General features: G+C 43.9%; 1 protein-coding gene across 1 annotated transcript; it reads left to right on the plus strand.

Annotated features, from left to right (window-relative positions):
• The first annotated feature begins 1,752 nt into the window (after positions 1–1,752).
• Positions 1,753–25,407, plus strand: LOC147432958 (kinesin-like protein KIN-7L). Its single transcript, XM_086492704.1, has 20 exons — positions 1,753–2,200; positions 2,970–3,059; positions 3,187–3,305; positions 3,452–3,565; positions 3,664–3,745; positions 3,828–3,895; positions 4,132–4,206; positions 4,391–4,536; positions 4,631–4,733; positions 4,822–4,902; positions 20,701–20,769; positions 20,960–21,019; positions 21,106–21,258; positions 22,045–22,359; positions 22,470–22,559; positions 23,116–23,274; positions 23,388–23,675; positions 23,794–23,884; positions 24,264–24,343; positions 24,433–25,407. The coding sequence occupies exons 1-20, from the start codon at positions 2,053–2,055 to the stop codon at positions 24,868–24,870; spliced, it is 2,769 nt and encodes a 922-aa protein (XP_086348830.1). The 5' UTR covers positions 1,753–2,052; the 3' UTR covers positions 24,871–25,407.

Consider the following 25,407-nt stretch of genomic DNA (forward strand, 5'->3'; position numbering starts at 1 on the left):
TTGTTGCTCTCTCCACCCAAGCACTCTTGTAATTCTCATTAGGAATCTATTCTAATGAAATGCCCACTATGTTCATGCTAATTTCCGCTACACATAAGTTATTAGGCCATTAAATGTTACACTACGTGCAAAGTATGCTAAGTTGTTTGCAATAGAGTATACTGATCTATGGGGTGCTAGAATGTAGAGCATAGGATACAAGTTAAAGATAATTGTCAATTAAAGGCACAAAAACTAAGGAGGATGGAGCATCAATTTTCAACGAGGGGGTGGAAAATGATTATGCACCCAAAGCATGTCAACATCCAGAAAGGACTAAAGCAGAATTGGTGGTTGCGAAGCCCTAAAGACTGGTTATAAACTTTGAATTTGTAGGATTGGGCATGCTCTTTGAGGTGTGCTTTCGGACTTGTCAATTGATCAAGTGAGCAACGAGTTACTGCTTTCTGAAGTTCGGATGCAAAACATATTGTTTTTGAAAAAAAAAAGGTGTTCTTTACCCTCATGGGTGCAAAGCCTTATAAAGCTTAAATAATTGCAAGTGGAGTACCAAGAATTATAGTCACGATGGTGCTCTATAGTGTGTGCTTTACAGGGTTTGGAAAAGGAGTTGCAGGCTGAAACAAAAAAAAACTCGTCTTGTTAAAGTTTCAAGGGGAGCAAGTGTGATACCACACATGGAGGGTATAAACCCAAATGCAAAGTGGGAGCATGAGTGGTAAGGAATACATATAATTAAGAGGGTCTTATAGGTATCACAAGACATGAGCCCCCTCTTAGAGAGACCCCCCCATGCTTGGCTACAATGGTTGTTGTCTTGGTTGCATAGTGTGCACTCCTCTTGCGCACATGGTTGCTATTGGACTCCGTTGTGGCACTGCTAGTGGGTGGTGGTGGTGGTTGCTATTGGACTCCGTTGTGGCACTGCTAGGCATTGTCATTGGTGCCATTGGCACTATTGGTGCTGCTAGTGGGTGGTGGTGATCAGTCTTGTCGGGGGTTGTGCCTATGCCCAATTCTTCTATGGGTAGCTATTAGGCTTGAACCATACAAATAAATTCAAAAAACCTTTTTCTCGAGAGGAAGTGGGGGTTCCCACACTCACAATAATACTGTGAGGGACTCTCCTTGATACAGTTTTGTGACCTGGAAGTGTGTCGGCACTTCCTTTCAAACCCCTCACCATCAAAGGAGGCAAGTTACTCACAACGACAAACAATCATCAGAAGAAATTTTGCTCATAGTTCAATCAACCAGGGGGTAAGAGGCTTGGGTGAGTGATGCAACTTGGGAAGCGGCCCATACTACAGGCTATAGCAATTCTCAGAAGCCACTCGGTTGCCAAAATAGCTTGTGTGTAAACAATCCACCTCAACTCACATCTAAGGGGCCTCCTGGCCATTTGAGCGCTTGGGGCCTGTCACACATGACTGGCGAGACTGACCATGTGTGACCTGGTATTCACTATGTGGGGCACTTCCTTTCATACTTTCGACCATCAAAGGAAGCAAGTTACACACAACAAACGACCATTAGCAAAAATTTTGCTCGAGGAGTCAATCAACCACGGGGAGAGAGGCTTGGAAGTTGGGTGGGTGATGCCCATCTTGGGAAGCGGCCCACACTATAGGCTATAGCAACTCTGAGTGGTTGCCAAAATAGCTACGAACTCCCTTGGACCCTTACCCATCTCTCGAGTGTCCACCCATGATGTGGTGCTTCATTGAATGAGCTCACAAGATTGTTACTTGACCTCGTTTAACCACTCGCTAGGATCGAGACCGTTTTTTGTCGACAAAATTTTGAATTCAGTGTACTCCCTCCAAACTCATCAGCAGCGGCGAGACTAGGGAGCAGGAAGATGCGCAAGCTCTCGAGATCCACAGTCTTCAAACAGAGCTATGGCGTTTCTGCACAGCTCTCCATTAGAAAGCAGAAAGTAGCAACCCAATCAAGAACCTAGATTTCAGGTCTGCTCGCCTAAACGGCAATTCGACGCATTCAGGACATTTACTCGTCAGAGCTGTACAAGTAGAAAACCCTCTTGAAGCCATGGAGAAGATTGGTGTGGCAGTGCGAGTGCGACCATTTTCCAGCTCTGATGCTACCACAAAAGCAAATTACTGGAAAATCGTTGACAACACTATCTCATTATGCAGCCCACTGGGCACTCCTGTTTCTGGCCAAGCTTTTACATTTGGTGAGCGTTCTAGCCTTTCTCTTTGAAATTGTGAATTGATTCATGAATTGATTCGATAATTGAAATTGAGTTGCTCATCAATTGTACCATTCATTACAACTGACTCTCAACTTCTAGTCTGTATGCTGATAGCCTTTAGACTAGAGATTTTGAAGCCTATGGCTAGCCTGAAGCTGAAGTTTGCGGGTTATAAGGAAGCTCTCAGGGAAGGGTTTGCATTATTATCAAAATTTGCGATGTCAAAACAATCTACAACAGGGGAAGACAATAGCAGGATATCGTTGTTTACCATGTGAAGACAGCAGCTCATATAATGTGGCCTATCTTACATTAGAGCTTCTCAATGCCAAGTATGTAATGTGTGCTGGCCAGAAAAAGCTGATTCTTAAAACTTTGTCTTATCTTTGTCAACAAAAGCTCAGCTACCTGCATGTCGCACCTGTAAGGATGCTTCGCTTTCCTAACTCTAGGAATTTAACCAGTCAAGCGAACGAGGTCATCCCAATGTTGTGTTTGAAAGTCACAATCCATGTTTTGGGTAGAGCATCAGTTTTTCTACATTATTTTATTTTCTAACAGCCACATTTGTCTTTTGTCAAACGTGTCCAAATATGTATGAGGTGAATTATGTCTGTCCTTTATGAAACTTGAGTAGCTCTGATTATTATGAACTGAAAAAAAGTACGTTCTTTGAAATCAGCGGATAGAAACCATGATGTTGTATAGGGCAATTTTTCTTGATTGCAACTAATTGCTTGCAAGTTTGCAGATTATGTGTTTGGTCCCGAAGTTGGAACTCAAGCTATTTATGAGTGGCACACTAGAGGAGTGATTTCATCGGCATTGCATGGATTCAATGGTATTGCATATTTTAGGCTTTTCAGATTCATATCTTTTATTGGGATTATTGCCTATTGATACGTACAATGTGAGCAGATGTGGTCCCCAATTCTGGGTTTTTGAGTTGCCTGCTTGTGGTTGACCAGGTACTGTGTTTGCTTATGGACAAACAAGCAGTGGTAAAACTTATACCATGCGAGGCTCAAAAATGGACCTTGGCTTAATTGGTTTGGCAGTTCATGAAGTTTTCAGCCACATTCAACAGGCAAATATTGCAGTACAACAGTATTATTAGTTTAGTTCATCATCTAGCTCATGATTTATAACTTGGAGGTTTAAGAATTTATGTGGTGGCTTCCCATAGGCCTCCTCCACATGTGCTCTAATCATTTTGATGGCCTTTGTCATCAGATGACAGATAGAGAGTTTTTAATACGAGTTTCTTACATGGAAATCTACAACGAGGACATCAATGATCTTATTGCACCAGAAAACAGAAAATTGCAAGTTCATGAAAATCTCGAGGCAAGTATTTGTGCACCTCTATGGCCATGCAATTTGGATTAGGAGTTAGGATCCTCCATTGCAGTTAAGCCTGTTAGTTTTTTCCTGCCTGTTTCCAGAAAGGCATCTTTGTTGCAGGGCTGAGGGAGGAGATAGTGAGCAGCCCACGTCAGGTCTTTGAACTACTCGAGTTTGGAGAGGGTAAAATTTTGGCACTTCCCTTAGAATCAGAGGACAATGAGGCTGTTGGTTTTTCTTAATTGTGCTCTGACCATGCTTTCAGCTCACCGCCATGTTGGGCAAACAAACATGAATGTATATAGTAGCAGATCTCATACAATTTTCCGAATGGTAAGTGCCTTTTTTCTTGTAAGAAATTGAACAACTTTGCTACGTCCTGGCAGCAAATATTGCCAACGGCAAAAGGAATCATCTTGCATTGCCAGAAACCGGCAAATGGTCAGACCATCAACACAAGTCTGGTTACTGATGAAAGAATATGATGTGTTGACCGAGTTAACGTCTTTGTGGAAAAATGCTCTGCTCCCCCAGCACTCCTGCAAATCAATGATAATGCTCATTTACAGGTTATAGAGAGTAAAGACAAGAATGCTGTGCTGGCTGGCACTTGCTCCTCAGATGCAGTTCGCGTATCAGTTCTGGTAACTACTACCATTCACAGCATTCTCATGCACAGTTTTCTTAGGCCCTTTTACATGCTGTTTGCAATGCAAGTCTGGTTGTTGTTTAATCAATATTTTGCATGTTCGGGCTGGTTTTCTGACGTGTCTGATGAGCTGCATTGAATTTATTTCTTTAAAACATCGATTTTGTTTCTGGGTACAGAACCTCGTTGATTTGGCGGGATCAGAACGGGTTGCAAAGACAGGAGCTGGAGGTGTCCGATTAAGAGAGGGTACCCATATCAACAAGAGTTTGATGACCCTTGGGAACGTGATAAAGAAACTAAGTGATGGTGCTGCAAAACAAGGGTACCTTCTGACCATCTTGATTTGATTCTTGAACTTTTTAAGTGCATCAAAAACATTCTACCTGCAAATGTGGATGAAGTGACCAATTTTGCAGTGGACATGTACCGTATCGAGATAGTAAGTTGACTCGCATTCTACAGCCAGCTCTTGGGGGTAATGCAAAGACCGCAATTATATGTACCATAGCGCCAGACGAGGCAAGATTTCCATAACAGAATGATTGCTTGCTCTCTTAATTTGTGACGATGTTCCTTTTGCTGAAGCCCAAAGATACGGTTACTGCAGATTCACATTGATGAGACACGAGGCACTTTGCTATTTGCTAGCCGAGCTAAGAGAGTCACTACTTGTGCACAAGTTAACGAGGTATTGTTATGGTTCTTTGTTATTATTGTTCTTGCTAGTTTTACAGCATTCTTCTTGGCAATAAATTTTACATCTTCTTCTTCTTCTTCTCTCTGTGTGTGGAGTGGTGTGTGCATGAATGCTCTCTGCAGAAAGTAAGCATAAGACAATTTTTCTTTGGATTACTCCCAAACAAAGCCATAAGATCTCTTGGCTAGCTCACCGAGTATAGAGCTTTGACCCTTCAAGGGTCGTGGGGTCAAGCACCCATTGTGGGCTCGTGGATGGATTTCAACCATTCGGCGAATTATAGCCTTAATCTCTTGGTCGGGTCCGCAAGTGGCTGAGCACGCGCACATAAGAAAACTTTTTTTCCCTCTTTGGTACCCGCTGCCTGAAGAGCTGCCCGCTTGCCCGACGCCTCTGTCGCCTGCCCGCCTTGACCCTGCTGCCCGGAAACCTGACCCAACTGGCCGAAGATTGCACGGCTGCCCACCTTTGCATAACCGGCCTTCCCACGCTACCGTTACCACCCGCTGGGCCTTCCCGAGCTCCAATTCCCGCGAGCAGAGCTTATAAGCCCAAGGCCTTAAGCTCCAAGCCTACTAGGGCAGCCTTCCCACGGGGATCTCCAAGAGCATCCCAACCCCTTTAAGAACCTGTTCATACCATTGAAGTTGCAGCAAAACCAAGAAATAAAAAAAAACTTCAAGGCTACTCAAAAGGTTTCAACAAGGGACTTCAAAGGAGGCCATCCAACAAGCATTTGAAGAAAGCTTTCACATTAAGCATTCAAATAGCTTCAAAAGGCCTTCATCACCAGAGCTCAAGCTTCCAATTGTGAAGAAGGGCTTCACCGCCAGTGAAGAGGAGCTTCACAAAAGGAGTAACACTTCACAAAAGGTTCTATTGTAGCTTTGTGGACTTCCGCAAAGCATTTGACACAGTACCCGGAGCTAGATTGATGCATAGAATACAGGAGATGGGAGTACCCACAGAGCTCATTGGGGGGATCATGGAAGTGCTTAGATCAGTAGTAGGGCATGTACGCACTTCAGAGGGTCTATCTACACTGGTTCACTCCACTATTGGAGTGAAGCAGGGTTACCCGCTCTCTCCTACTCTATTTGGTATGTACGTGGAATCTGGATGAGGTTTCTGAGTACATTGAGAGAGATGGTGATAGAGGGCGGGGACACGGATTCCGCTATTATTATATACTGATGATATTGATATTGTATTGATCTCTGAGTCTCCGGAGGGGATGCAACGTCACTTGGATGCTTTGCATAGGTTTGCCCATGAAAGTGGCTTGTTTGTCAACCTTGGTAAAACCAAGGTCATGGTATTTAATACCACCCCACAATGGATCAGGAGGTCAGCGCCCGCATTCACATATGGCCGGGAGACAGTGGAGTATACAGATGCTTACACTTACCTTGGAGTGGTTTTTAGTTGACCAATATTTTCTTTGAGGAGAGCAGCAAAGACTAGATTGACCAGAGCCCATTCGGCATTGGGGAGATTGGAGTGGATGTGTTCACAGGTTCAGTTTTAGGAGCCTTGGACGAAGCTCTTGCTCTTTGACACTCTCGTGGCTTCTGCATTGCTCTGTGGAGCTGAGATATGGGGGCCTTCATTGGATCATCACGGGAGGACATGTCGCACTCATGGATGGGGGACATGGAGAAGCCTCTGGTCTCTATGATCTCGCGGCTCATTAGAGCCAAGGCTTCAATACCACGTGCCATTATCCGAGCAGAGCTAGCTGCCCCCCCACTAGTAGTTGAGGCGCTCACCAGATCTGTCTCCTTTATACACTGTATGTGAGAACTTCCCAGAGACAGATACGCCCACCTTGCACTTGAGTCCTCTCGATAGTTGGCCATGCAAGGAGACACAACATGTTGGTATAGGGAGATGACATCATAGTTCCAGGCACATGGGTTCAGTATAGACAGATTGTCCCCCTTCTAGTACTCACTGGATGCACCCTCTTTGACTCTTACATAGTCCGAGACCACCAAGCTCATCCGCCAGGACCTGACTCAGCTAGACACCGGAGGACATGGATACAGCCAGCACATGAACTGGGCACGAAGATGGCTTTCTACAAAGAGCATCTTCTCCAGCTTACGGCGGACGGTTTTGTGATAAGTCCCAGATACATGGACACCCACTTGTCTCATGGGATATGGCGTGCTATTGGCCAGATACGCACATCTTCACACCAGCTGCGGATAGAGACTTGGAGATACAGCAGAGGCCAGGACATGTCCCTTGTGTGACATGGAGCTTGAGACAGAGTTACACTACACATGCCACTGCCCCGTCTTCGACGAGATACGAGGCCGCTTCCACTGCTTGTTCAGAGAGGGCTTTGGACCACTCTCCAAAGTCATGAGGTATGAGGATCAGAGATACCTGGGTTTGTTTTTGCTCGAGCTGTGCAGACACAGAGAGAGCTTGATGAGAGGAGAGGCTAGCCAGTCTCAAAGACACATCACCTACTTCTTTAGAGCAGACACTGGACACCCGGAGGAGCTACTACCACAACAGATCTTGTCGCCTCACACCAAAGGCACACTGATAGATCGAGCGACTAAGCTGGGGAGATCCAAATGCCCACGATTGCGGAGGACTACACAGCATCGATGGAGGTTACATCAGCGGATTCGGATCACTTTGGCCCGACATACACGACGCCCGATCAGACTGCTGATCATGGAGGAGATTGATGAGATCCGCCAGTGACAGATGCTGGATCTCTTGTGACTTGTGATTTAGCTATCCCAGCTAGCTGCTTAGTTCATACCTACCAATTTAGGATCCCATAGTGACTCTAGCTATGCTCTATGGAGTTCAGCTATGGGGACCCTCAGTAGACCACCATGGGAGATTTGGCAACACAGATGGATGGAGATGTATGGAGAGGCCTCTGGTCTCTATGATCGCTCGCATGATTCCGGCTAAGGCCTCAATACCACATGAGATTATTCGAGCCGAGCTAGCCGCCCCCCCTCGTGGTGGAGTCATTGACGAGATGAGTTTCCTTTATGCACGGTCTATGGGATCTCCCCAGGGACAGATACGCTCGGCTTGCCTTGGAGTCATCTAGACAACTAGCTCTACAAGGCGATACAGCATGTTGGTATGGACAAATGTCAACATGGTCTCAACATGGATAGATTACCTCCGCTTCAATACTCCTTGGATGAACCCTCCTTGTCTCTCACGCGGACAGAGATCACAAGACTCATACATCGGAACGAGTATCTGCTCGTTTTCGTCCATTTCAGGTTATTCATCATCAGGCACATTGCCTTCAAAAGGCTTCAAGAGACTCACATGAAAAAAAATATTTGTGAATTCTCCAAGTATTCTCGCAGCTTCAGTCCAAAGGAGATGACATTTATCTTTTCGGAAAATCTGAAAAGGTCCACACTATCTCATGCTAAGCTTCTAAAGAAGCCGCTCTTTTCCCTTTTTTTCTTTCTAGAGCGTGTCTTCCCATAATGTAAGAGCACCCCATCCTTATCCTTCTCCTTCAATTTCAAATCACGACAATGGCGATCTGCTGTCTTTTTCTGTCTTTCCTAAAATTTCTGCAAAGCCTTCCGGATTAAGTCCCTCGTGAACTGGTCGGCTTCAAAGAAAAATCTTATCTTTCGCGCTAAGGAAGGGTGGAACCTTTGTAGCAAATTCAAGAATCTCAAATGGCACCTTCCCCATCAAAGAGTTAATTGTGTTTCTGTAGGCATATTCCACCAAGGGTAAAACCTTTCCCAAGTAGTTTTCTTGTAAAGTGCAGTAGAATGAATGTTGTATTTTCTGAAGATTAGTGATCTTTATTGCTCAAGGTTCCTTTTAGTTCTTAGGGAAAGAGAGAGCTTTCCGTCTTATGGAGAGTGCTATGATCACGAACAAAGTGAGTGGATATTGTGTGTGCAAGTGAATGAGTCTGATAGAAGGAGAGAGAAGAGATACGACACCCGAGAGGTTGTAAAACCCTCCTCCGAAGGCCCCACTCTTGTCGGCGAGAGTGGTCTACTTTGATTGCACAAGGTGTACAATGCGTATGCAATGGATTGATGCAATGGGACTATACCGATGACGACGACGGTGGTGACAACGACGACTTGGTGGCTGAAATCTGAGGTCTTCTAATCGCTGAATTCGGGGACTGTTTCGGTGGCTGAAAATGACTGTTTTGGCTGCGTTTTCTTGGCTGAAAATGGGGGGAACATCTGCAACCAACTTGGGGCTGATCCGCTACTGTGTCATAGGCTGGAAACTGCGGGAATCCAATTGCTGAATTCTGCGTTTTTACTATTGCTGAGCTGGCGTTTTTGACAAGGCTGAAAACGCTGAACAAAGGTTGAGGTCTTGCTGGCGTTTTTGCATGAAAAACGCTGGCTGAAAGTGGGGCGTTTTGACAATGAAAACACTGGGCTGAATGGCCTGTGGGAAGTCGCCAGGCAATGCAAATTGACGGCGAGGTTGAATTCTGTGGGGGAAACGCCATAGATGGGAGATGGATGGCGATAGCTCTTGATGCTGAGGGGGATACTGCTGAGAAGTTGCCTGTTGAGCGGGAAACTCCTGCTGCCTCTTCTGCCAGAAATTGCTAACTTGGGTTTGCTTATATATTAACTTAGCAAAATTGCCCTACCTACTTTTGTTGGAAAGTCACTTAAAAATAATAAGTGAAAATACCAATAAGTAGGAAAATAGGCTAAATGCATTGGAAAATTCCCCTAATTGATGCTAATGGATTCTGATGGGAATTCCGATGATCATGCTGTGTGCAACCGGAGGATATGCATCTATGCTAAGTGACTGGGCATGCACGCCGCACGGTCTACGAATAGACTCACAAAAGTGCCAGATCACTGCTACTCTAGACTTGACTGAACCCTGCTGTGGTGTAGCTTGTCCACGGACACATAGGGCTGGGATGTGTCACTTGACATCCCCTCCTTTTCAAAGCGAGGTATTGGTACCGAACTGTATGGCATAGAGGGAGATTGCCAACAGCATCCGAAATCCTGGAAGGGACTCTTCGCCGGCCCACTCTGATGTGTGGGTTGTGCGGTACTTGAACTTCATAAAGGTCTGCAATGCTTGCTTCTTTGGGCTGCGCCGAAAGCGACTCGAAGTCTTCTGTGGCTCCTTCGATGCTTCAACTTCGTCTAGAGTCCTGCTTCTTTCGTCTTCAAGAATCTCCATGGCTGAAAATTCCTGACACAACTTCCAACACAAAACCATGAACATACCTAGTCCATGTAAAGTGAAGGAAAAAAATCTTGGCTTCCTTAAAGACTGTGTATGCAATGTAGATGAACATAGAGACGGAGTGACAACCCGTTCATCAAACACATGCAAACAATGCGATCTAATCTTTTTTGTTTGAGCAAAATCAATCAACTGTGGCAAATCCCAATGGAAATGCCCATGCTTGGTGCTCATACAATCATGTGCTCTTTCTGTAACTGTGTCGTGCCAAGGAAGGGACATGAAATGTGACTTCCTTGAATGCATATCTTTCAGATTTGCATGAAAAAACTGCATATATTCGTGCTCATCCATGAGAGAAACGTGCTCAACATACAATATGTCATGCCTAGTAAAAGGGATCACATAACGATGCTGACTAAAATACAGGAAACCTTCACGAATGAAACACTCGAACCATGCGTACGTATCAATCATGCGAACACATAATACTTCCTGTGATGGTTCTTGAGACCTAGGCATGAGAGCCAAGATCTGTTCTTCCTGACGGGGTTCTTCTTGAGTGGGTTCTTTTTGAGGGGGTTCTGTTGACCTAGGCTCGAGAGCCAAGATCGATCCTTCGTGATTGATCGAATCTACAACGAGGTTAGCTTTGCTAGAAAAAGCATCCACTAACACATCATCCTTGTGAACAATCACCTCATCTTCATGTAACTCATCATACTTGTGAGAAATCACATCTTGGTTATCAAATCATCATGCTTGTCATTGGCATTCATCATGCTTAGCAATATCATTCAAATCATCATGCTTATCATGGTCAATCAAATCATCATCATGCTTCACACAATCATGCAAATCCTGTGTGTCATGCTTTGGAGAAGAAGAGACTGAGAGAGTCTCCTTTTCCCGATTCTGTTGCATCCGTGCTTGAGCTGGAGAAAAGAGTCGCAAGCGCTCTTCCCTTCTTGCTTTGATCTCGCGATCAAATTCTTCTTGTCTTGCTTTGTTCGCTGCTTGTCTTTCTGCTTCGGCTTCTGCGTGTCTGCGTTCCATTTCTTTGAATTCATGATCAAATTTGGCTTGTCGTTCTTTGGCTGTCTAAGCGTGCTTGCTCGTACTCATGCGCTATGGCTGCCATTCTTGCGGCATTTCTTGCTTTGCGTTGTAAATTCTGTTCCATAAACAACAACTTCAATTCCTCCATTGGAGTTAGTGCAATAGTTGTCGTAGATGGGGAAGGGTCGGAAAAACCTCCTGGTGGGGAAATTCTTCTTTGCCTCTCATGCTCATCACCTCCAAGCGAAGTATCCATTCCGCTTCGAGTGATGATCATTCTGAAGTCGTTGGTTCTTATAGGTTCTAGTGGGTTCTTAAGTTCACGAGGAACTTGGGTTCTTGGGGGTCTTGGGTTCTTAAGTTCACGAGGAACTTGGTTTCTTGCGGGTCTTGGGTTCTTAAGTTCACGAGGAACTTGGTTTCTTGCGGGTCTTGGGTTCTTGGGTTCTTGGGGTCTTGAGGTTCTTGAGGTTCTTGAGGTTTTCTTTCGCTTGCAAACCGCGTTGAGAAGGATCTTCTCTTCACCCGAGTTCTACCCTTTTTTGCGGGCGCACCCCTTGGCGGCCTTGCGCTCACACCAAGGTTGCTTTTTCCCACCTCACGTCGATTGGCCGGCCGCTAAGTGCACGGTCCGCTCTCAATGAGTGAAAAGAGACACAAGGGGAGGCTGGACAAGCCCTTCTTTCTTGGGATTCGTGTCACTCTTCAACAAAACACGATTAGGAATCGCCACGCCCAAGTAAACTTGGGTTCGTGCGATCGCAACAAGCAAAACAAAATTCTTGTGGTTCTTTCCTTGAGTAATGCAAAACACTTCCAAAGCTCTGATACCAATGTTAGGTGTAGCGGAATGAATGTTGTATTTTCTGAAGATTAGTGATCTTTATTGCTCAAGGTTCCTTTTAGTTCTTAGGGAAAGAGAGAGCTTTCCGTCTTATGGAGAGTGCTATGATCACGAACAAAGTGAGTGGATATTGTGCGTGCAAGTGAATGAGTCTGAGAGAAGGAGAGAGAAGAGATACGATACTCGAGAGGTTGTAAAACCCTCCTCCGAAGGCCCCACTCTCATCGGCGAGAGTGGTCTACTTTGATTGCACAAGGTGTACAATGCGTATGCAATGGACTGATGCAATGGGACTATACCGATGATGACGACGGTGGTGACGACTACGACTTGGTGGCTGAAATCTGAGGTCTTCTAATTGCTGTATTCGGGGACTGTTTTGGTGGCTGAAAATGACTGTTTTGGCTGTGTTTTCTTGGCTGAAAACGGGGGGAAAATTTGCAACCAACTTGGGGCTGATCTGCTACTGTGTCATAGGCTAGAAACTGCGAGAATCCAACTGCTGAATTCTGCGTTTTTACTATTGCTGAGCTGGCGCTTTTGACAAGGCTGAAAACGTTGAACAAAGGCTGAGGTCTTGCTGGCGTTTTTGCATGAAAAACGCTGGTTGAAAGTGGGCGTTTTGTCATAATAATCAATATCTAATTCTCATAAATGATTTTCTCATATTAAACTGATCATTTAATGTGGGAAAGTGCCAGGGGAGAAAAAGCTAGAATATTGGTTAAGCTAGCAGACCGGCCACAGTAGGGATCCAAAGGAGGGAAAATAGGGATCCAAAGGGGGGGCCATCTGCAAAAGAGCCATGTGCAACAATGGGCTAAAAAGACCCCAAGGTTCAGCCCATTAAGACTTCCAAAATGCTAAGGTTTCAAAATTCAAAGGTTGTGTCCAAAGGTCAACCCTAGGGAAAATTGGATGCTTTGTGTGTGCCTTAAAAGTCTTTGCACATCCCTACATGGGAGGGGGCGAGCCCTAAAGGTAGGGGATGAGAGAGAAAGCCACACACACACACACACACAGAGGCTCCCTTTACACAAAGGGAATGAGGGACACATGTTAGCTCCCTAGGCCAGATGCCCACAAGGTGTGCCCAATTTCTATTGGATGACCCTTGAAGTGGACCAATGAGAATTAAGCTAGAGTAAATCTAGTTTAATTAATTTAAAAACATTTAATAAAAGAAACCAATGAGAATTAAGTCTCCTAGAAGACTATTGGGCAGTCTCCCAAGGGGTCCAATGAGCATTCAGGAGCCCCATGGCTTGCCTGATTCCTATTGGCCAGGAGGCAAAGGGGTCTAATGAGAGTTTAGTTTAATTATTTAATTACCTAAAGCTCTCACAATAGGGGAAAGGGGGACACATGTTAGAAGGCTATCACTTATGCTGCTTAATTGTAATTGGCTTGACTTGGGGAGGGCCAATGAGGCTTCAACAAGAGCATTTAGCAAGAGGGCTCGCCCAAGAGAGAGAGGGGGCTGATTTTTGCAAGACATTATCACACACACACACTCACACAAGCTCATGTGTGAAGAAAGAGAAGACTATCTCTTCCCAAGCTTTAATGGAGAACTCATCACCTACTCCAAGCTTGTGAGATAGAAGCTTACATCAACACTCTCTTGGCATGTGGATGCAAATCCAACCAAGAGCCAAGCTTCAATGCATGCTCATCTCCTCTACCAAGCTAATTACTAAGCTAAGCTATGCTAATATGAGTGATTATGTGAGGAGATGTACATCTTTCTCGTAAGATACTCCTTCTTCCTCTCAATCTACTCTCATACCCTGCTAGCTCTCACCATCTTCGAAGGTGTGTGAGGTCTTGGGTCTGAGAACGGGGATAATTCAAGTTGTGTTTGTTAAGTGTTTTGCTTAGTGCATGAAGTTTCCATCTTCATTGCACTAGCTAGTCTTGAAGGAACACAAAGAATTGTATTGTACAATGTCTCTCTTGATGGGAGAAACCATAATACAAAGCCTGTTGGAGGAGGGACCGGCTCCATGCAAATCCGGTCCTCAACTGTTGTCAATAGCTTAATTTCTCTCTCTTTTGAAAGTATTGTGGATGCTATCTAACTAGGTGTTATGCTTTTTGTTGCTCTCTCGACCCAAGCACTCTTGTAATTATCATTAGGAATCTATTCTAATGAAATGCCCACTATGTTCATGCTCATTTCCGCTACACACAAGTTATTAGGCCATTAAATGTTACACGTTTTGACAATGAAAACGCTGGGCTGAATGGCCTGTGGGAAGTCGCTAGGCAATGCAAATTGACGGCGAGGTTGAATGCTGTGGGGGAAACGCCAGAGATGGGAGATGGATGGCGATGGATCTTGATGCTGAGGGGGGTACTACTGAGAAGTTGCCTGTTGAGCAGGAAACTCTTGCTCCTCTTTTGCCAGAAAGTGCTAACTTGGGTTTGCTTATATATTAACTTAGCAAAATTGCCCTACCTACTTTTGTTGGAAAGTCACTTAAAAATAATAAGTGAAAATACCAATAAGTAGGAAAATAGGCTAAATGCATTGGAAAATTTCCCTAACTGATGCTAATGGATTCTGATGGGAATTCCGATGATCATGCTGTGTGCAACCGGAGGATATGCATCTATGCTAAGTGACTGGGCATGCACGGTCTACGAATAGACTCACAAAAGTGCTAGATCATTGCTAATCTAGACTTGACTGAACCTGTTGTGGTGTAGCTTGTCCACGGACACATAGGGTTGGGATGTGTCACGTGACATTTCTGATCCAACAAAGAAGACTTCAACAGTTCCAGTACCAGTGAATTAGCAATTTCTGATTTCCCATCAGTCTATGGGTGGAACGATGACAAGAACTGCAACCACGTGCTTATGTTCTCCCAAATAGCCGTCCGAAACAAACTCGTGAACTTGGGGTCCCTGTCAGAGACAATTGTCTCAGGCATGCCATGTAATCTGATGACCTGGGCAATAAACAATCGTGTCCACGCTGTGTTCTCAGGAGATGAAATCCATTGCAATACTTTCCCAGGGCGGGTGGGTATGGGTAAAAGACTGTAACAAACCCTGTGCTTTATGTCTGTCAATCTTGACCTTCGGGCATACCAAGCAATTGCGCACAAACTCGTCCACATTCTTCTTGAGTCTTGACCGAAAGAAGTATCCCTCTACCCCTTTCAAGGTGGTAGCAATGCCGCAATGACCTGTAAAAGACGGACATTGGCATTCGGTTAGAACCTTTTCCCTCAACGGCTGTGTAACGTACAACATGGTTTTCTTCATCAAGTAGCCATCCTGAATGGAATAATCCGCTACTCTCTCCCCTTTTTGTATTCAACTGAATACATCTGCAAAGTCTGTACTGTGGCGTACTGAGCGACCATATCTTCGAAGTTCCTATGATGTATCGCGGAAATAGCCAGAACCAACGACTTTCGGAACAAAGTATTTGCCACCAATTTCTTCTGTCCCTGCACATGGACAATCCGGAAGTAAATCGTGACAAGATGTTTGTCCACCGCATCTGCTTTTTCCGATAGCTGCTTCCGTGACAAGAAGTAGCGTAAACTCCCATCATTTGTGTAAACCATAAAATCGGCTCCGAGTAGGTAATGTCGCCATTGAATAAGAGCATGGATAGCCGCCAAAAGCTCTTTCTCACAAATTTGTACTGTCAATTCTGGCCTTGAGAACAATCAGCTCTCGTAGGCAATGACATTGGCCTTCTTGCATTAAGACCGCATCCAGACTACGACCACAAGTATCACAATATACTTCAAACGACTTCTGCAAGTCTGTCAAAAACTGGTTCTGTAGTCAAATTTTGTTTATTCTTGAAAGGCAGTCACTTGTGTTGGTCCCCACGAGAAAGGGACTCCTTTCTGTGTCAAGATATGCAAAGGGGAAGCAACCTCTGCAAACTTTCGAATGAGCCGCGTGTAGTACGAACACAATCCCAAGAAGCTTCTAACTTCATGGACATTCTTCAAATCGGGCCAATCACGGATAGTCTCTATCTTGGCCGGATCCATTTGCACTCTTGCCGCTGACACAAAGTGTCCCAAAAAGTGCATCTTTGGTAGGAAAAATTCACTTTTCTTCGCATCAATCACTAACTTGTGATCTCGTAATGCTTGAAAGACCTGAAGCAGACGATCTCTATGTTCTGCCTCATTCTTGGAGAAAACAATGATATCGTCAAAGAAAGTGCCAACAAATAGTCTGTACTCTCAAAAAATCATGTCCATCATTTGGTTAAATGTCGCAGGAATATTGGTTAAGCCAAAAGGCATCACCGAAAACTCAAATAACCCAAAAGTCATCCGGTTGTCTTGAAGACGTCTCTCGGCGCGATTCGGATATGATGATATCCACTCTTCAAATCAATCATGCTAAAATACGAGGATCCTTGTAATTTGTAGAGTATATCATCGATCCTAGGAATCGGAAATCTGTTCTTGACGGTGATTTTGTGAGAGCTCTATAATCGATGCACATTCTCCAAGATACGTCTTTCTTCAAAACCAACAGCATTGGAGAGCATTACGGTGACGTACTAGGCTGGACAAGACCCTTTTCCAAGAGGTCTTTCACTTGGTTCATAATCTCTTCGTTTTGGGCTCGGCTCACACGGTAAGGTGGCTGGTTCGGTGGTGTGCTTCCAGGTATCAGATCAATAGTATGATCTTCAAGACGAGCATATGGTAACTCGTCTAGCAGGCCCTCAGGAAAGCAATTGGCATGAGTGTGGAGAAAATCTTGGCGTTCTCTTGTTCAGGTCAAAACATATTCGATCTTCATCCATCGTTCAGTTCTCTCCCAAAAGAAAAGTGAGTAAAGAAACTGAAGTTCATCAAGTACAATCTCTAAGCCCTTCATTTGTCAAAGTCGCTTTCTTAGCCCAGTAGTCAACCACGGCGTTGTTGTTGTGGTACCAAGGGATTTCTAGTAGAAGGTCACAACCTTCCAAGGCAAATACGTAAAACTCCTCGTGCCCTAAACACTCTTGTCATTGCGAATGAAATTTGCCAATGCTCGGTGTAATGGCAACATCCCGTCCGGGGTGCCACTTGAACTACCTCCGCTTGTGGCCTTAGCCTATCGGGCGTAATTCCAAATCGAGCCGCCAATTCCAAGTGAAAAGAAGTTTGCCTTGGCTCCTTCAAAAGCGCTTCTTGATCTTTTACTTTGCCCTAAAAGTGGCAAAGTTTGTACTTTCATTCATTTGATTCGGTTCAGGCCCCACGAAATGTGGTACCAGTTTTGCTTTTTATCTACTTTTTCTGCCATGTCTCTGAGCTGCTTTGGAACTCTTAGGCCTTTCGTCGTCCTTGTCATTCTGTTCTTTCTGTGCCTTTTTAGGGCACTTCGCGGAGATATGTCCAGTTTCCCCGCATCTAAAGCACTTCCCTTCCCTGATGAAGCGAGCTCTCTCCTGAGGAGTAAGCTTGGTTCATGCATCTTTCTTTTCTGGGTTGCTCTTCCTCTTTTTACTTTCATTTGTCGAAGTCTGTTCGGCTCTTTGTGTCACGATCTCATCGGTGGGGTAGGTCAAACTGCCTAAGTGAATGGCGAAACCCCATTTCGCATGACTCATCAACTCCTGAATAGAAGCTGACTTTTGTTCCAAGTAGTGATCTCGGATCTCTGTAGGAAGACCCAAGGTAAACCGCTCAATCTGTTCCTTGAACAAGATCTTCTTAAATGAAGAGGCGGGTAGAAAAGAGCTCAAGAATCTCTCGCAATAAGCATCCACTGTATCCTTCTTGGTCATCCGAAGATAGTTCCAAGCAGTTCATATATCGTTCATACTCTCGAGTCACCCAAGAAGAAATAAAAAGCCTTTTTAAATTTCAGCCATTTAACTGGCATTGTCTTGTTCAATAGAAGTGTGGACCACCAAGTTCGAGCATTCCCCTTAAACTAAGAGGCAACTCTCGAATCTTAGAGTGCTCTTAGTAACGCTCTCCTACGAAAGCGATGTCAAACTGCTGTACAAAAGACAGCCTTCGAAGCATCTTTATATCCAGAAAACGTGTCAAATTTAATTGATTGTCCACCTTTCTTAAACTCTCGGACTTTCTTGCTTTTGTCTTCCAGAAAGTCATACTGGTTGGCTTTGTAAAAATTCTTCTTCTTTGCATAAAAGTTGTTGTCATCAGAGTCCGAACTGTCTGTAGACGAGTCCTCTGTAGAACTGTCACTCACGAGGCGAGATTTAGACTTCTTTGCCTTTTTCTTGCCCTTTCCGAAGCGTCGCTTTTTGCTTCGCTTTTTGCCTTTTCGGTCTTCTTCGCTCGAGTCAGATGAACTAGAAGAACCGTCAGAAGAAGAAGAAGAAGAACTGGGTACTGCTTCAAATCGAACACGCTTCTTCTGCTTTCTTGCCTTTTCAAAAGTAGACCAACGACCCAAATAGCCGGGGAAGTTAGTGCCTTTCTTCTGGCTTTTGTCGTGCTTTTTATCTTTGTTGTGCGCGTCAAAAAGCTGAGCAATTCGTGCATCAACCACCTCTTCTAATTCTTTCTTTGTGTATATCCTGGGAGTAGGAGGTTTCTTGGCTGGTTCTGTGATCCGCCGCCTCTACACGTGCACCTCCCTGAAAGAGGTCTTGCTCATATATTTTGCAAATTTTGGATCCTTCGCAAAATTGAGCATCATCTTTGTTGCGTCGCCGATCAATCGTTGACGCTCCATCTCACGACGCTCCGCCGAGGTAGGCCGAGGCGGGCCATACTCCTTGCCTGAATCTTCATTGTTATCCCTTCCCGCATCTCCGGATGTAGAGGGAGTCGACTGATCTTTGCCTGAAGCCATAGGTGCCGCTGAAAAAAATTAACGATCGGATTTTCTATAGAAGAGAGATCGACCGTGCTCTGATACCACTGTAACAGACTTGGACACTCCAAGTCGAGAATCTACCGCGACAGCACAAATAACCACTTCAAAACAGTTCACAGTTCGCAGTTCGCAATTGATTCGACAATGGCTCGTCAGAGTTCCATGCCTAGAGTTATTGGCCCCAAAGACTGGCGCCCCTTTCGGTATTTCTTTTTGTATTAATCCGAGTTCAAAGTACAAGAGTGCGGGCAGGCGCTCACACTCAGACTCTGCGTCGAGATGCTCTGAGTTATGAGGCTTTGCCTGCTTATTTAAAGAGTACAAGGGGTGCCGAAAGCATAGCTCCAAAAGCTGAAAATCAAAAGCCCCAAAAGCTTCCCATAAAAAGCTGCCCCAATAATAGGCTTGCAATTTAAAGCATCTTTTAAAATTGAAGCTCTTTCTCTCTCTCTCCCATGCTGTTTTGCGTAGAAAAAGCAAAAGCAAGAGCTCTCGCTCTCATCTTTGAGACTGCGTAGCCAAAAGCAGAGAAGCTGCCGTACAATGCTGCCATGTCAGCAGTACGGACCTCCGCAATCTGCACCGCGATTTGCGGGCCTGACCGTACTGTGCAGCCACGTCATCACTGCAGCCAGCCAGCCACGTCGCCTTTTCTTGCCAGAGGGTGGGTGTGTATGGGCAGCCACGTCACTGGCTTGTGACACATACTTGAGTGCATAAATCTTCTTGTCTAGCCAATTGCAGGAAATGCAACTGAACATGTAATGGTCAAGTAGAAAGAAGGAAAGATTCTATTAGTTTCCTTTTCAGGCTAAAGTCAACCTGTAGGAACAAATGTTGGAATGGAATGCACTACTTTACTATAAGCCGGCAGCAAATACATTCAAGTCTTATGCTTCAATCTCCACTTTGACAACCACTACTGAAGCAATGCTGTGCATTGAAAAGAAACATAGTTATTGCCTGCGCTTTGGCTGTATAATTTTCATGCTCCCAAAGGGCAGCCTTGTCTTACGAAGCGATAGAGTCCAATAGAGTGTGGCTTCCCTATTTACGATGTCAGAAGACTGGCCATGATAATCACACAAGTGTACTATGCTATGCATTCTAGATCCAACATCTTGGTGCAATGTAGTATCATCATCCATAGCACCATATTAAATGACTTCTACTCGCATGATAAAGCAATTTTGTTGAATCCATTTGGCATGTACATTGCCGAAGTACTCCAAAAATTGTAAATCCTTGCCATGGGTTTGTAATAACATGCATCAGAGTCATTGGGCATCCAATTTGCAAAGCTTAATTGTGAGTTTATTTGAAAGGCCTTGATCAAGCCTTGCATGCAAGATTTTGGATAGTCTTAGACAACCATGCTTCACTCATCATTATAGGCTCTAGTATAGGATCTTCTAGCAAATTCCCAAATTGAAACTACTAAGCCATGATCCGTCTCAAATAAGTGCATTCTATTCTTTCTTTTTGAGGATGCACATGCACTAAATCCTCCTTTCACTTGAATTGCAGAAATTTTTGTTTGATTTAGGCAGATGGAATCCCAGAGATTCAACAATCTTCGAGCCTGGATGACATTAGCAATAGGCATGTCTGAAGCTTCAAATTTCTTGTAATCAGTCACAAATGCAAGCACTGGTTTATATTTGTCCAGCAATCTGAGCTTAATTTGGCCCTTTCGATTAACTCCTCCTACACATGTGAATGTGTGCCCGCTTCGTGCGCGCATGCACACAAGAATCTATTTGGACACCAGTCATGAGGTTTTCAACTGTCATTGAAAGTTTGTGTTTTGAGTACTCCCTTACTTTTGTTGGATTCTGGTATAACAGATCATAACAGATGCAGCCCTCCTGAAGAGGCAACAGCGGGAGATTGAGGATTTAAGAAAGAAGCTGAAGGTAGCTGCGAGTCTTTTCAATTGTATAGACATGTAGTTAACCATCCACTTGTTCATTTTCCAAAAAGACGTCTCTCTTTTCACGTATTTATGAAGGAGTCAGCATTGATTGGAGGAATTAGCATGAGTTACTCTTTCATGTTATTTTAGGCGGATTCTGTAAACATTAGTAATTTTTTTTGCTTACTCAGGGTTTCCAATCAGAGGTTTCAGAGCAAGAGATACTTCGTCTACGAAATGATTTACTTAAGGTTAGCAACTGATACCTCCAAAGCTGGCTAAGTGTTGAGCTCTCTGTCACCTTTGTCTTTTCAAATGGAAGGCTTTTTGACTGCAGTATGAGCTGGAAAAGGAGAAATTGGAGCTAGAGTTGCAAGAAGAGAGGAAGGCCCAGATGGAGAGAGAACAGCGTATCAGGGAACAAGAATTGAAGATTGAGAATCTTAGCTCTTTGGTTATCTCATCAACGTTTGATGATGCGCTAAACAAGGTTAGTCGTAGTTGTGCATCCGAGTGAGTTCCTCCATCTCATGAGGAGGTTTTTATAGTGTGTGAAACTGAACAAGAAATTATGCTTCGTTGCTGTGCATCAAGTTCTTATGGAGATAAGGCAGATATGAAATCACCATTGCTCACTATAGGTCAGACGGTCTAACTGAGCTCTACAGCTCTATTCACTCTTCATGCTTGTCAGTGCCATTCCTGGGTGAAATCTTTAAAGATATTATGAGATAAGTGGGTCTTGGTGCTGGTATTGGATGTCTTTGATGGACCTGAGTACATCATCTTACTTCCAAACAAATACCTGTACCAACCTTGGATTGTAGCAATAGAACAGTCAATTGTCGCTTTTTTCATGGACATAGAAATCACATTGTTCTGTTCTCCATCTGTGACCCCATGCTTTCATGGTTTTTATTTCAAACACATAGAGAAGTTGAATAAGAAAACGCTTATGCTGAGAACTTCCCAAAACACATACTGTAAGAACTTTGGGAAATTGATGTAGCTATGCTCTTTTATAGTTTCTCAGAGAACTTAACTCATGCCTTATTGCATGGTGCCCTCTTCTTTTTGACTTACGGGGGTTACCCTATAAGCCTTTTCAAGCCTCCTCCAGCTTTATGGGTAACTCATAAAGCTTAGCATTGGCCCGGCCAAATTGCATTGGTTGTGGACAGTTGGTGGGCTAAAATAGTGAAATGCAGAAGCATGCTGCAAACCTAATCTGTTCCATGAATGGAGCTCTCACATTTGAACTATTTGCCACGCACAGGAGAATGGAAAGCATTTGGAAAACAGGATGGTGCAAAGTGGTCACCCAAATGGCCTTATCACGGTCAGAAGAGAGAGGCAATTGAGTCCTCTAAATTTTGAACTGCTTGCTAACAGAAGTGCTGAAAAATATATCAAGCGTTCAGGGAGAGAACTTGATTTTGAAGGACTTTCAACTTTTGAGAATGTTGCCAATGAAGATCTGTGGGCCACCATGAATGATGGGCAAGCAGCAACAGAGCCCGACTTCTTGTTTTCAACCCCTAGCAGATGGACATCCTCAGTTGGTAGCACCAAGGGGGGAGGGTCTTCATCAGTAACCTTTTAACCCTATAGCTGCATCTCTGTATTTGCCAAGATTCCTTATAAAAAAGAAAGATAGTGATGGGCTTTCTTCATTGGCATAACACTATCCATACATGACAGGTGGTTGGGGCATTGATGAGCTCAAAAGTCAAAATGGAGCGGTATAAATGTCAGTTGGAAGAGGCCTGGAAAGAAAATTCTGAACTCAGGGTAAGCCTTCTAATGCTCAAACTTCAAGTAGTCTTAGTCTAGACTATAGACCAAAGGTTTTGGAAATTTCCTGCTTTCTTGGTTGAAAGTTCTGATTAAGTTTATCAACCGACTATCTTTCAATGCTTAGTTGAGTGCTTTGCGTTAACATCATGAGGCTCCAAGTATCAAAGCACAAGAATTTCAATGGTCTAGCAGGAAGCTTCACCATCAGGTCCTTCATAGACAGAGCTGCTGCTTTTTGTATATTTGACTTGGAACTTCCAAATTTCTGGCCCCTATGTGAGACTGCAATAAATGAAGACATAACCACTCTAAAACAGATTTGATTGGTTCTAATCCCAAAGTATTGATGGGGATCATTCTCGAAGAACCAGCTTAACCTTCATACCTTTAGTTATCACAGCGTTTGAAAATGTTTATGAAATTCTAGCAAGAAATTTTCTATACTATTCCATTTGACCAGGGGCACTTGACTCAATCGCTAACAGCGTGACTCACATATGCAAGATGTCAATAATCTATCGCTCATGAAATGAAAATGTTCTAATGTCAGGCTCAACTTCAAGATCACTGCACTTTTCAAGCTGAGCTCCAAAGTGAGTTAGTGAAGCTTAAAGAAGAGTTTTCTCTGATAAAGAGCACGAAGTACGTATTGGAGGAGTTCTGGGATGCTATGAAGGAGACAAAATCATCATTTTCAGTGACTATTCGTGTAAGGTTTCTATAAAGCTTGTTCATTGCGTGCACGGTCTTGAACCATCATGAACATTTAATGTTACAGAAATTTTCACTCAGATCTCTCCCATTGTTTTATTTGAATTGCAGGATTTTCTGATTAGGGAGAAGGATTACCTTGGGTCAGCATTTACAAAATCTGGTGATGAGAGAAATATGAAGCTAGAGAGCTTGACCAACACTGTTGTCAAGCTGGAAGCAGAACTTTCAGCATGTAGAGCTGAGAAGGCGGAACTGCAGACACAGTGCCGGTCTTATGCTGAGCAATTCCAGTGCCTTACAGCAAATATCACAAAAGATGGAGGAGAAAGTCCTGAAGGAGCAAATTGTATAAAAGCTACTTCTCAGTCCCCAACGAAACTGCACTACGATAATCAGGTTCTCAATGAGAAATTGATGTTTATGTCTGCCTGGGAAACATCAGCTCAACAACAGCTTCATACACATTTTCTATTTACTGGCTTATGTGAAGTGGGTGCTTTGATTTGGTGTGCAGGAGCCTGATATTTCTTGTGAGGCCCCACTTGATCGTGATTGTGGCATGAACTGTGAGGAGAATTGTCTGCCTCATGGGCATGTGTCTAACGGTACTATGGTAGTGCTATCTTTTGCTCTTTATAGTTAATTGGAGAGCCATTGGAGAGATCATTCAAGACAAGCACTTCTCTGAACACTAGTGTAGGTTTAGATCCTGATTTTTCTTAGGTAGACTATCCTGGTTACATACTTTCCAATGAAAAATAGAGTAGATCTGGATTTTGATTATGGTTTTTTTATTGTGAACAAGTTATTGGTTTTGTTAGAGTTGTTGCCAGAATGCTTGCGTGTTTGAGATGCATTGCTATGGTAGACTCTTAAGCTTTCACATGCACAAGTCGGAAAAGGAGGATTTGGAAGAAGGATGGGACCTCTTTATACACCTATTTTTGGAGATTTGATTGTCTGTTGTGGTGCATGTCCTGACAGATGAGGAGCATCTCCATTCTCGGCCTAGAATGGCCGCCCAAGTACCTAGGTTGGGTGTTGACACCCAGAGCGTACAGAAAGTAAGGATCGGTTGTGTGATGTACATTCTTCTTGAATTAAGACAAAATGGAAGGTCAAAAATTTGTAGCTTCTGATGAATTTGCAACAGGATCTCAGCATATGTGTATCAGATGATGGTTGGCTCAAGCGAAAGGGAAACAAGGGTGATTGTATAAGTGAGGATGTGACTATATCAGGAAGACAGAGTAAGGCTGTATTGCCTAATAATATTTGCAGCAATTCGAGGGATTTGACAACAGGCATCGATTTTGCCTCAGATAATCTTGAAAACATGACGCAAATGCTTTTGATGTCCAAAGGACATATCAAAGAATTGGAAAAGCAGGTCTTGCTTGCAAACCTTGAGACTGAGAGGACCAAAGCAATTCTGCTGCAGCAGCTGGACATGCATGAGAAGAGTGTGGTTGCGATGAAGCTCCAGAAAAGGCAATTTGCTGAGGAGCTGAAGAGTATAATGGAAACTATTGCCCTTCAGGATAACTTTGTCACTTCCATATGCCATGGAATACAGGGATTTGACAAGTGAAGTAACTTCGAATGCCCAAGTGCCCTCCGGCAGATACCATTGTAGAACCTTGGAGCCCAATTGCAGAAGAAGACTGCTTGAAGGTGAAAAGTTAAAGGTTCTACATGAGTCTATTACCTATGGTGCTCATAGGTACAGCAATGGTTCATCACTACTTTCACAGCGGCGTAATTAGAGTAATGTGCGCATTGCTCTCCATCCTCATGGCTAAAAGGTTCTTGCTGGATGGTCAGAGAGCTTGTTTGCACACACAATTGATGGAAATGTGGCATATCTGCTGGTAAAAGGCTTGTTCTAGAGTTCACATTAATAGAAGTTTTGCATCTTGCAAAGCTTTCGCCTCCATGTGGCTACATGTAGTATGGTCAGAAATGGGATGCTGGTAGTAGAGTAGATTGAAGGCTTGTTTATGTACCCATGTGGAGCAGTATACCTCAAAAGTGATTCATTCAAAGTGACAATGATTATATAATCATTGGTTGCTAATAATAAATGAGTTCTGAAGTTTACCTTAATGTGTTATCTGTGGCGAAATTG

The sequence above is a fragment of the Adiantum capillus-veneris genome, chromosome 20, assembly GCF_014529385.1.
Source record: "Adiantum capillus-veneris isolate H3 chromosome 20, ASM1452938v2, whole genome shotgun sequence".
Lineage (NCBI taxonomy): Eukaryota > Viridiplantae > Streptophyta > Polypodiopsida > Polypodiales > Pteridaceae > Adiantum > Adiantum capillus-veneris.